We start from the raw sequence: 13561 nt of genomic DNA, 5'->3' as shown, positions 1-13561 counted from the left end.
TTCTTTGCTTCAATCAGTCTCTTAGCCATTTTCTTCTTCTCAGTGTATTCCTTTCTTGTTTCCTCTGTAATCATATAAGGAATTCTTTGTTTTTCTTTGTAACTTTCTCCCTTACTCTATTATTTCACAGGGGTGCTATCTTTTCAATTTTTCTTGTTACTGGTTCTACAACACAATTTTTCTGCTGCTTCCACCATCATTGTTTCGAACTTTCCCAGTTCCTCTACTGACTGTGTTTCATCCTTTGTTATACTGTTCTTTATTATTTTCTGAAATTCTTTTTTGGATATCTCTTCTTTCAACTTCCACACTCTTGTCCTTCTTTCATGCCTTTCTGCCCACTTTTCCTATCTAAACGCTCTCACTGTCACAACTAAAACATGGTGATTACTACTTGAGGCTACAGGAAGTGTAGGCTACATGAAGTGTTACTATGACATCCATGACTGTACTCCTTTTGTTGTGGTCACATATCATGTAGTCTACCACAGATTTACTCAAAAGATCATGACTACATTATGTTAGATGATGTTCCTTCTTAAACCACGTGTTGCCAATTGTTAGTCCATTCCTTTTACAAAAGTCTTCCCTCATTGCTACTTTCCTACTCCTTCACTCTCAGTATGTCCTCAAACCCTCCTTTTCTTGCCCACATGGGTAATTAGGTCCCTCATTATCATGAAAGTCTGTCCAGCTAATTATCTTGGCATTCCCTCTTCAGTGTCCTCCTTATCGTTAGTAGAACTGTTACCATCATTCTTAAATTATTGGCTTTCAGCCAGAACTTTCCATTTACATAGTTACAATTCTTTAATTCACATTATTAACTTTTGCTGAATTGCAGATATAGTATCCTTCTCTGTAACAATATATATTTAAAAACAAAGATGATGTGACTTACTATACGAAAGCGCTGGCAGGTCGATAGAAACACAAACAGACACATACATACACACAAAATTCAAGCTTTCGCAACAAACTGTTGCCTCATCAGGAAAGAGGGAAGGAGAGGGAAAGATAAAAGGATGTGGGTTTTAAGGGAGAGGGTAAGGAGTCATTCCAATCCCGGGAGCGGAAAGACTTACCTTAGGGGGAAAAAAGGACGGGTATACACTCGCACACACACACATATCCATCCACACATATACAGACACAAGCAGACATATTTAAAGACAAAGAGTTTGGGCAGAGATGTCAGTCGAGGCGGAAGTGCAGAGGCAAAGATGATGTTGAATGACAGGTGAGGTACGAGTGGCGGCAACTTGAAATTAGCGGAGATTGAGGCCTGGTGGGTAACTGGAAGAGAGGATATATTGAAGAGCAAGTTCCCATCTCTGGAGTTCGGATAGGTTGGTGTTGGTGGGAAGTATCCAGATAACCCGGACGGTGTAACACTGTGCCAAGATGTGCTGGCTGTGCACCAAGGCATGTTTAGCCACAGGGTGATCCTCATTACCGACAAACACTGTCTGCCTGTGTCCATTCATGCGAATGGACAGTTTGTTGCTGGTCATTCCCAAATAGAATGCATCACAGTGTAGGCAGGTCAGTTGGTAAATCACGTTGGTGTTTTCACATGTGGCTTTGCCTTTGATTGTGTACACCTTCCGGGTTACAGGACTGTAGTAGGTGATGGTAGGAGGGTGCATGGGACAGGTTTTACACCGGGGGTGGTTACAAGGATAGGAGCCAGAGGGTAGGGAAGGTGGTTTGGGGATTTCATAGGGATGAACTAACAGGTTACGAAGGTTAGGTGGACGGCAGAAAGACACTCTTGGTGGAGTGGGGAGGATTTCATGAAGGATGGATCTCATTTCAGGGCAGGATTTGAGGAAGTTGTATCCCCACTGGAGAGCCACATTCAGAGTCTGATCCAGTCCCGGAAAGTATCCTGTCACAAGTGGGGCACTTTTATGGTTCTTCTGTGGGGGATTCTGGGTTTGAGGGGATGAGGAAGTGGCTCTGGTTATTTGCTTCTGTACCAGGTTGGAAGGGTAGTTGCGGGATGCGAAAGCTGTTGTCAGGTTGTTGGTGTAATGGTTCAGGGATTCCGGACTGGAGCAGATTCGTTTGCCACGAAGACCCAGGCTGTAGGGAAGGGACCGTTTCATGTGGAATGGGAGGCAGCTGTCATAATGGAGGTACTGTTGCTTGTTGGTGGGTTTGATGTGGACGGACGTGTGAAGCTGGCCATTGGACAGGTGGAGGTCAACGTCAAGGAAAGTGGCATGGGATTTGGAGTAGGACCAGGTGAATCTGATGGAACCAAAGGAGTTGAGGTTGGAGAGGAAATTCTGGAGTTCTTCTTCGCTGTGAGTCCAGATCATGAAGATGTCATCAATAAATCTATACCAAACTTTGGGTTGGCAGGCCTGGGTAACCAAGAAGGCTTCCTCTAAGCGACCCATGAATAGGTTGGCGTACGAGGGGGCCATCCTGGTACCCATGGCTGTTCCCTTTAATTGTTGGTATGTCTGTCCTTCAAAAGTGAAGAAGTTGTGGGTCAGGATGAAGCTGGCTAAGGTGATGAGGAAAGAGGTTTTAGGTAGGGTGGCAGGTGATCGGCGTGAAAGGAAATGCTCCATCGCAGCGAGGCCCTGGATGTGCGGAATATTTGTGTATAAGGAAGTGGCATCAATGGTTACAAGGATGATTTCTGGGGGTAACACATTGGGTAAGGATTCCAGGCGTTCGAGAAAGTGGTTGGTGTCTTTGATGAAGGGTGGGAGACTGCATGTAATGGGTTGAAGGTGTTGACCAGCTACAATGGGGTGGCCGGGATGATTGGGTTTGTGGATTTTAGGAAGAAGGTAGAAGGCAGGGGTGCGGGGTGTCAGTGGGGTCAGGAGGTTGATGGAGTCAGGTGAAAGGTTTTGCAGGGGGCCTAAGGTTCTGAGGATTCCTTGAAGCTCCGCCTGGACATCGGGAATGAGGTTACCTTGGCAAACTTTGTATGTGGTGTTGTCTGAAAGCTGACACAGTCCCTCAGCCTCATACTCCCGACGATCAAGTACCATGGTCGTGTAACCCTTGTCCGCCGGAAGAATGACGATGGATCGGTCAGCCTTCAGATCACGGATAGCCTGGGCTTCAGCAGTTGTGATGTTGGGAGTAGGATTAAGGTTTTTTAAGAAGGATTGAGATGCAAGGCTGGAACTCAGAAATTCCTGGAAGGTTTGGAGAGGGTGATTTTGAGGAAGAGGAGGTGGGTCCCGCTGTGACGGAGGACGGAACTGTTCCAGGCAGGGTTCAATTTGGATGGTGTCTTGGGGAGTTGGATCATTAGGAGTAGGATTAGGATCATTTTTCTTCGTTGCAACGTGATATTTCCAGCAGAGAGTACGAGTGTAGGACAGTAAATCTTTGACGAGGGCTGTTTGGTTGAATCTGGGAGTGGGGCTGAAGGTGAGGCCTTTGGATAGGACAGAGGTTTCGGATTGGGAGAGAGGTTTGGAGGAAAGGTTAACTACTGAATTAGGGTGTTGTGGTTCCAGATTGTGTTGATTGGAATTTTGCGGTTTTGGAGGGAGTGGAGCTGGAAGTGGGAGATTGAGTAGATAAGAGAGACTGGGTTTGTGTGCAATGAGAGGAGGTTGAGGTTTGCTGGAAAGGTTGTGAAGGGTGAGTGAGTTGCCTTTCCGGAGGTGGGAAACCAGGAGGTAGGACAGTTTTTTGAGGTGGAGGGTGGCATGCTGTTCTAATTTACGGTTGGCCTGTAGGAGGATGCTCTGAACAGCCGGTGTGGATGTGGGAGAGGAAAGATTAAGGACTTTTATTAGGGATAGGAGTTGACGGGTGTGTTCATTGGCTGAGCTGATGTGTAGGTGAAGGATTAGGTGGGTGAGGGCAATGGATTGTTCAGTTTGGAACTGGTATAGGGACTGATGGAAAGAAGGGTTGCAGCCAGAGACGGGAACTTTAAGTGTGAGGCCTTTGGGGGTAATGCCAAATGTCAGACAAGCCTGAGAAAATAGAATATGGGAGCGTAATCTGGCTAGGGCGAAGGCATGTTTGCGGAGGGAATGTAAATAAAACTTAATGGAGTCGTTGTGGGGGTGTTGTGAGGGTGACATGGTATTAGAAGGTGGAAAGTGTAACATGAGGCTGAAATGAAAATGAAAATAAAAATATACGGGGAGGGATAAAGGTGGACTTGAAAGTAACTGGAGATCTGTTGTGAAAAAAGGCGAAAAGGTGTTGGTTACAGCTGGGCTATGTTGGACTTGGGTTGGTAGACAACGATGTGCACAAAGGTTAGGTGGTTGTGTTGCCGCCAAAACACGTTAGAGGACGGAGAAATTCGAGAAAATTTCGAAAAAACTGCGTGTAATATTTTAAAAGGAGTGGTTTTGTGGTGGAAGATTATGAAAATGATGCTAAGAATTGTCTGACGAAGAAATAATGACGTTAAAACCTGTGGGAAGCGGCTAAAAATTATCAGTGATGTGGGAAAAACGGAAATGGAAATAAAGCGAAAGTTATTAGAACTAGCCGAAATGGTTGTTTAAAAGGTGAAAGGAACTGTTTGTGAACTAGAAATGGTGGATTTTATAGCGGCGGTAGTGTTGAAAGCGGCAAAAAAATTTTTTTGTTTAATGGTTTAGAAGTGGGTTACGTATTATTGAGTATAAATAGGCGGGATAAAATTGTACAGCAGATTACGGTAAAAAGGAGAAGGTGAATACAAAGTGAAACTACTGGCAAAAACAGAAAGAGAAAATAAGACGACAGAAAAGATTTCGAAATGCAACAGTGACAATAACAAACGTAATTGTTGGGTTCAAATTAATGATATCAATACAATGGAGGGAAACATTCCACGCGGGAAAAATATATTTAAAAACAAAGATGATGTGACTTACCATACGAAAGCGCTGGCCGGTCGATAGAAACACAAACAGACACATACATACATACAAAATTCAAGCTTTCGCAACAAACTGTTGCCTCATCAGGAAAGAGGGAAGGAGAGGGAAAGACGAAAGGAAGTGGGTTTTAAGGGAGAGGGTAAGGAGTCATTCCAATCAATCCCGGGAGCGGAAAGACTTACCTTAGGGGGAAAAAAGGACAGGTGTACACTCGCACACACGCACATATCCATCCACACATACACAGACACAAGCAGACATTGTGTCTGTGTATGTGCGTGCTGTCTGAAAAGTTCTCATCCTTGCCCATAAATTGCAGCACTACTTGTGTGACATTTTCCCCCTCACATGGGTACATGTGTTAGTGGACATCATGTAAAATTGCAAATCATCCCAGGTAGGCGTTGAATGTAGGCAGTCATTTGAAGCAGTTGTGTGGCTGGTGTTGTAAATGGAGAAAATTGAGTGTTGTGCAGTGGTTCAATTCTTTGTAAATGAAGGTTCAGCACTGACCAAAATTCGTTTGGGGCTTGCAAACATGTATGGCAACTCTTTGCCTTCAAATTCCACCATGAAGAAATGAGCAGCAAAGTTTATAAGTGACACTGAAAGCATCCGTGATGATCCACTTGAAAGACATAAAAAAAGTGCAAGCTCACCAGAAATCATCAACAAAGCCCTTAATACGATTTTGGAAGATTGATAAATAAAGGTGAATGAAGTTGCTAATGTTCTAGGGATATCAAACGAATGTGTTGTTCACATATTGCACCAGGAATTGAATGTAAGAAAGCTTTGTGCAAACTGGGTGCTATCTGTGCTCACTGTGTACAAAAGTGTCTTGGCAATGGGGAAATTGAGGGATTTGCATTATGAAGTGCTGGAACATCCACCATATTCCCCATATTTGTCTCCCTTGGTCTTTCATCTATTCTCAAAATTGAAGAAATTCCTGAGTGGTCAGCGCTTTTTGTGCAACCAAAGAACAGTTGTAGTTGTATATATTGTACCTTGCAGCACTTCCAGAGGAACACTACAGAGAGGGAATAATGGCTTTGGAACATTGATGGACTGATATTAGAAAAATAAAACTTGTTTGGAACCATAATTTGTCATTTTTACTATCAGGACGAGCACTTTTCAGGTTTTTCTGTTACATATGAAGGATGTGTGACAGGAGCTTTAAAGCTATTGCTCTTTTTCCTGATGTGAGAAACATTCTCTCAGACAAATACATCTGTGTGATATACATCAAATTGGTGAAAGTGAGTGTCTGCCTATTCCATTTATCCAAATAAAACAGTTTCTGTGTCAGTCATTTGTTTATTTTGGAACTATGCATTTCAATGGTTAACACTGTTATCTTGAATTGTTTATTTGCAGGGCTGGTGTTGGTGAAGAGTACAGACATCTTTTCAGAGTTGCAGACCAAAGGCAGTGTAGGTTATTTTATATTTTTTGAGGGACAGCAGAGGTGTAAAAAGGTCTCCATACTGTTGTCCAATGTACGTCCTCTCCACTGCACATTATTTTCACTGATCAACAGTCTCTGTCCTCAGAATGCCATCCCTTAAGAGCAGAAAATCCATTTATCCCATTTTTTGTTTGTTAGTTCTGTACTGCAATTTACACATTGTAATGTTAATGAGAAGATGAGTGTAAACATTAATGCTGTGCACTGTGCTTACATACCGCAGATCACCTTCTTGCCCACAGGATGCAGAGACTGTTGGCAGTTCCAGGGCTCTTGTGAAATACTTCACTGCTTCAGAAGACACATCTTGTAATGTTGTATCCAGTATGATATGAATTTTTTTATTCTGATCAATTGATGAATTGTATCCAAAACACACTACAAACAAATATGTAAATCTTTAGTCAAAAATGGCACACATGTGATTAAAAAGAATACACAAAATCAACAAAATGAAAAAATTAAGGATTATGTTTTGCACAAAATGATATATGACAGACTTTTTCATCATCATCATAATCATCATCATCATTATTGTCATTGGCATTAGGATCAAAGTATCAAGGTGGCAGACAAGGTGATAGTTCATCAAGTTTCTTCATGAAATAATGTCAATTTTGCTGTTAAGAAGGAAAAGTATTTAAACTGTAAGGAAGAATTCCCTGCATTGAATCAACGTGTGTTGAGTTACAGTTTACAATCAGTGCACTGAAAATGGACATCTCAAGTCTTCAGGTAAAAAATAAGTGAGCTGAATACAGTACAAGTTCTGCAAAGCACACTGTCTGTCACTGAAAAGCAGACAAAAATTACATGCTGAAGCAGCATACAATAAATGCAAAATCACACTAAAAGTGAACATACCATTAAAATAAATTCTGCCCACAAAAGCCCCTTTAAAGTTTTATATAGTAATAGTACAATGAGAAATCTCAAACCACATACAAAAGAAAGGGAAATATGCTAAAGCCTATTAGTAACAGTCATGGCAGATATGTTATACACTGGAATATAAATGGTTTAAACACCGATGCTTCAGACAATCAAAACACCAAAATAGACAAATTGGAAATAATTGTGTCAAAATGTGAAAATACTAGAGTTGTTTTTTTAAATGAGCACTGGTTTACTGAGGACAAAAAAAATTTTAAACAAAATAGAGAAGTACATGCTAGCAAGTAGCTTTTGCAGAAGAAACAAGTTACATGGTGGTTCATGGATACTTCTACATAGTGATATAAATTATGAGACCAGAAATTGTTTCAACTATTTAAATGAAGAGTTTGTGTTTGAGAGTTATTGTTTGGAAATAGTGGACTCAATAGCAAATATTGTAATAGTCTCAGTATACAGAATCCCAGGGAGGTCAACAACAGAACTATTCTTATCTCAGCTTTGAATTATGCTCAAAGACCTTTGCAGAGAAAAAAAGAAAAATATTGTAATAGCTAGTGATTTTAATGTTGATATCACATGTAACAGTAGCTATGCTTCAAGATTCACTGACTTAGTAAAGAAATATGGTTTAAAATTGAATTTCATTGAATCTACCTGAGACAATGGCCAATCAGTAACCTCTATTGACAGTGTTGTAATTAAATATGTATATCAAGATGTGTATAATTTTTGTTAACATCTAGGTATTTCAAACCAGTGTGCATTTTTCATTGAGCTGCCACAGAGACATAGGAACATTTTATATATAAGAAGGAATTTTAGCAAAGAAAACGTACTAATATTTAGTAATAAGATGAAAGAGAAAAAAATGGCCTTTGTATCACTGTAACTCAAGTGATGAAAACTTTGAGAAATTCCTAAATAGTTTTCTTGGTGTCTTTAATGAAACATTTCCACCTAGACTGCAGCATTAAAATGACAAATAAATTATAGAGGATTACCCAGGACATAAAAATTTCCAGTGGAAGGAAATGGCACCTACACAGAGAATTAAAATATAATAAAGATACTTATTTCATTGAATGTATTAGACTCTATAAAACCATATTTAAAATAATTTTAAATAACAGGCTAATTTTAAACCATAAAGATAAGACAAAAGTTGTGTGATCAGTCATTAAATCTGAGTTTGGCGTTAAAGCCTGCAACCAAGAAATTTCAAAAATTGACATTGAAGGAAATACTATTGTAAGTCCAATTCATATACCAGAGTACTTTAATGAATTGTTTACAAATGTAGTGAGGTCTGCTGTAGATGTAATACATTATTACAACAAAGTGAATCTCTTTGGCCTAAATGAAAACTCTGAAAACTTTACAAATTTTTTAAAAGTTTCTGTGAAGGACATAGAAAATGCAATCCTAACATTAAACAACAAAAAATCGGCAGGTTGGGATGGAATATCCGCCAAAGTTATTAAAGTGATACACAATAAAATTGCAAACCCACTAACTCAAATAATAAATCAATGTTTTGAAGAGGGCTGTTTCCCAGAGGTACCGAAATTTGCTGAAGTCAAACCACTCTTGAGGAAGGGATCAAGAGAGATCATGGGAAATTATCATCCTATCTCAATTCTCCCAGTCATATCTAGAATATTTCGAAAACTTGCTGTTGCCTGAATCCAGAACTTCATCAAAAAATATCCTGTTTATTCTAAACAATAAATTTGGTTTCCAGCTGGGGGAAAAACAGGAAAGATGCAGTGAACAGTTTCATTGAGAAAATAAGTACTTTGTTATACAAGAGAAACAAGATGGCAGGAATTTTCTGTGACCTCACAAAGGCATTTGATTCTGTAAACCATGCATCACTTATTTAAAAACTTGAAAAGTATGTCATTAGCAACAGTGCCCTACAATGGCTTCAATCCAACATATCAAAGAGAAAGCAAAGAGTTTGCATCCCTTTAAATGGTGCAAATTATTTTTCTGTCTGGAAAAAATACCTCAGGATACATACCAGGCTGAGTCCTGTTTCTTTTCTATGTTAATAACTTAACATTCAATACCAGCTCCCCATCAGTTCTGTTCACATATGATACTTCTCTCTTAGTTGAAAATCAGGATTTGGAAAAAAAATCCCGTATCTGTGATCAGTACCCTCAGTACCTTAGAAACTTGGTTTCAGCTAAATGGGTTAAATCTAAACATATCTAACACTCACACAATGCAATTCAAAACCAAACAGTCAAAATGTGAACACATTAAGATTGTTGATAATAACAAAGATATAGAAGTTGACTCAGTCAAAGTCTTAGGTTTAAATGTAGAAAGAAATTTTTAAGGTGGCAGGCACACATTGAATACCTAGCAAACAAACTGAGCAGCTTTGCTTTTGGAATGCAAATATTATGAACAGCAACTGACACGGACATACGAAAAACAGCACTTTGAATCCATGATTAGGTATGGGATTGTTTTTTGGCTAACTTGACAAACATAGTGTGGATACTAAAAATACAGAAACAAATCATTCTAAATATGTGCACTGCAAATCATAAAGAACCATGTTTTATATATGAGGTTATTACCTTTTGTGCACCAGACATGAATTATTTGAGGGAAACCATTTTGTTTATTCATATGATACTAGAAAATAAGACAATTTTATGCTCCCCATCCACTGCCTCAAACTGTATGCCCATGGACCTCAATATATGGGAACGAAAATTTGTAATAAATTAAAAGGGAACAAGATAATGCAGGTGAATTTAGGTCAACTTAAAAGAAAGCTACATGAGGCACTGACACTGAAACATTATTACTCTGTGTAAGAATTCATGCAGGACAAACTGGAAATTTGAGCAGGACACAACATGTTATATATTCCAAGAGATATCATTATAGTTTTATTATTTATTTTAGTGCTATTATTTATTAGCATAAAAAATCGCTTTAACAGTATTATCAATTTTTGGCATGTCTCCTCTTCGCAAACCAAATGAATTGCAAGTGTATGTCATGAGACAAATAAACCACATTTCTAATAACCTCTGGAATGTGGCTGGTGCATTCTTAAGCCCAAATGGCAGCCACCAATATTAGCAGTTCCCCATGGAATGGTGAATGCAGTATTTGGCTAGACTTCTGGAACTACTTCCAATTGGTGATAGCCACTCTTTAAACCAATCATGAAGAATTATTTACAATGACAAACATTGTCCAATGTTTCTGTTATATTTGATGTAGGATATGCTTCCATCATTGTTCTTCAATTCAGATGTTGGTAATCACAACAAAATCTGTATTTATTTGCCCAATCTAATGAATGCTTTGGCACAGTTAGAAGGGGCACTCCCCATGGACTCTCTTCAGTAATGTCATCCTTCAACTGATGATTGGTGAATTCCTGCAGTATTGCTTGCAAGTACTGAGATACCTGTGTATGGTTTTTTGTACATAGGAGGATTATCCTCCATTGGGATTTGATGCTGTGTCACATGTGTCACTGTTCATGGCCCTCTAGGACTGAAAAAATTCATGAATTGTATTAACAGAATTTCCATAGCTATTCTGTCTTTCCCTCTTAAGAGCTGTGTTTGCTAGTGTAATGCAGATGCACTGACGGTTTTTGCTTGTGGTGAAGGTCTTCACAATCAATCCATGTAAATCATCCTTGACAAAATGTTCATATTGGCAATCAATAATCCTTTTAGCATATATATTTTGCCAGAGCAAAAATAGTCTTTACTTATTGGAACTATGTAATTTCTGTCTACTTCATGCAAGACTGCCACACTCCTACGTACAGCATGCCACAATCCTATGTACAGCATGCCACACTCCTATGTGCAGAACAGTGTGAAGTATCCAATTTGTCATTGTGTTCCAACAGATATATAACAGACAACATATTGTTTGCTCACCCAGAGTAATTTCTGCACAACTGTTGTTACCATATCATGCAAATTGAGAGTTAATGAATGTGTACACAAATTGTTCAGTTCCACCTTCTTGATTACAAACCTTACAACAAAGTGTCATCTCCAGTGATTGTTACCAGGTGGAACAATGGCTCACTGAATTTAATAGTGTTCTGTGAAAAATCAATTTTTGTGTTACGTTTATTCAGAAAATCCAGCTGCAGGATTGCAGCGTATCCTCAGCAGCATGGAGGAATACTTCCATATATTGCCAAAAATTCCTTGTTCCACTACAGAAATTGAGCAATCTTGTCCCAAATGATGGCACATCAATGTCCCCCTCTCCATCTACTGTAGATGATGGAAAATTCAGTCTGTTCCTACCCAAAAGGCCCAGACAAGTCATCAACACATGAGCCACTCTGTCCACAAAAAAGTTATGTTCCATTCCCTTCACCACACCCATCTAGCAACACTTCACTTCTGTGCAGGCCCTTTTAACATTATGCCTTACTATGAATACCATCTGGTAGCTGAGGCATTCCCATCCTTATAATGATGCCATCTACTTTGCTTTGCCCCACCAACCTGCACTCATAGCATTGTGGATAGTGGCACTATTTCTGAGTGTGGTCTACACATCCACACCCATAGCACTTCTGAGGAAAAACCTCTCCATTAACCCTGTATCTAAGTCACTATGTCTACTTCCTCTATTTGCATAATAATTTTAATTGCACTAGCCAAATACTTTTGATTCTCTATCCATTCCCTCCTTGACAAATAGTGTGTGAGTAATAAAGGGATATCCTTTTGTGGAACTGCCAATTGTAAGTGTAAAGATAAAGGAGATACAGGTAAGCAAAGCAAATTGGTAAAATCTCAGGTACTTTAACCTTGAACATGGATGCATAGTGATTCCTAGTGTGGAAGAAAATGTACACTATGTTTGCCAGTTCGTACAACTCTATAATTGTGCTTTGTTTGTCAGGAACGTAGTATGCAAGATGTTGTGATTTCTAAAGTTCTGTCTTATCTTCTTCTTCTTCTTCTTCACAGATGGATCACTTAGGACAATGTGTAATCAACATTTGTTGGCCTTCCTTCATACGCAATGAATGGACTGGTTTTCATTGTGCAGACCACATACGTTGGCTAGTTTTTCTCTCTTCTTCCTCAAAACCCCATGTGTTTGTGATTTTTCTGATTTCATTTCTGTCATGTAGATTTGGAGACCCTAATTCTCTCAGGTCTTTTTCTGTCTGTTTGTACCAGTTTGGTCTTGTAGTTTTGTTCTTTAAAAATGTATGGATTTTGTGCGTTAACCTGTTTGAGGCCATTCTTTCTAAATGCCCCATGAATTGGATTCTTCTCAGGCACATTGTGTCTGTTATTTTGGAGATATTTTTATATATTTCTGCATTTGGTTTTGGATAATGCACACCATCTTTAGTTCTTGGTCCTAGGATTTCCTCATTATTTTAATTTCTTTCACATCTAATTCCCCTTTTAGTGTTATGTGTTGAAGATTTAGTGTCTCAGATGTGTAGAGACCTTCAGGTTTAATTACAGTTGTGTAGTGTCATATTTTGCAGTTCCACTAGAAACTCTTTTTGTTGTAAACGTTTTTTGTTAACTGAAATGCCATCTTCATTTTCTGGACTGTTGATCTGATAGATTTCTTTTCATTACAATTTTCTGCAATCCATTCACCTAAATATTTAAATTCTTTTACTTGAGAAATGTAGTTATTACCAGTTTTGAGATCAGAAGGTGCATCTTTGATGTCAGTCAAAAATTTTGTTTTTCCAAAAGAAATTTCTAATCAAATTTTTGCTGCCTGCTCTTGCAATAATTCTAGCTGTTTCTGTGCATTGGTAATGTCTTGGGTGATCAGTGCCCTGTCATCAGCAAATGCTAAACAGTCTAATTCTATGCCCTTACATTTTGGTCCCAGTCTGTGTGCTGGTGCACCTGCTTTTCTTCATTCTCAAACAACTTTTTGAAGAGCACAACTGAAGAGCACTGGGGACAGCCCATCCCCTTGTCGTACTCCTGCGTCTATTTCAAATTCTGTGCTCAATTCTCCCATAAATTTTACTTTGGATTTGGTCTCTGTAAGTGTTTCTTTTATGATGTCTTTTGTCTTTGGATCTAGTCCAAATTCTGCTCACACTTCAAAAAGGGATTCTCGGTCTGTACTGTCATATGCTTTTTCAAAGTCGACAAACGTGATGACATAACTTTTGTTTGAAGTACTATGCAAATATTCCATTGAATTTTTGAAGTTAAGGATTTGTTCTACACATGATCGACCTATTCTGAATCCACCTTGGTATTCGCCTAGTTTTCAATACAGCTGAGGTTCTGCTCTGTTTAGTAGGGCTTCAGACACA

The 13561-nt window shown here is 39.1% G+C and overlaps 1 protein-coding gene across 1 annotated transcript in view; it reads right to left on the bottom strand.

Moving 5' to 3' along the window:
• LOC124544638 (ionotropic receptor 25a) overlaps positions 1 to 13561 on the bottom strand; it is a 424769-nt gene that overhangs the window by 313881 nt on the left and 97327 nt on the right. The window contains exon 4 of the mRNA XM_047123253.1: positions 6561 to 6720. Within this exon, the coding sequence (XP_046979209.1) occupies positions 6561 to 6720 (160 nt within the window). The remainder of the gene's footprint in view (positions 1 to 6560; positions 6721 to 13561) is intronic.

This window comes from Schistocerca americana, chromosome 1, assembly GCF_021461395.2.
Source record: "Schistocerca americana isolate TAMUIC-IGC-003095 chromosome 1, iqSchAmer2.1, whole genome shotgun sequence".
Lineage (NCBI taxonomy): Eukaryota > Metazoa > Arthropoda > Insecta > Orthoptera > Acrididae > Schistocerca > Schistocerca americana.
This window is presented reverse-complemented; position numbering and strand designations above follow the sequence as displayed.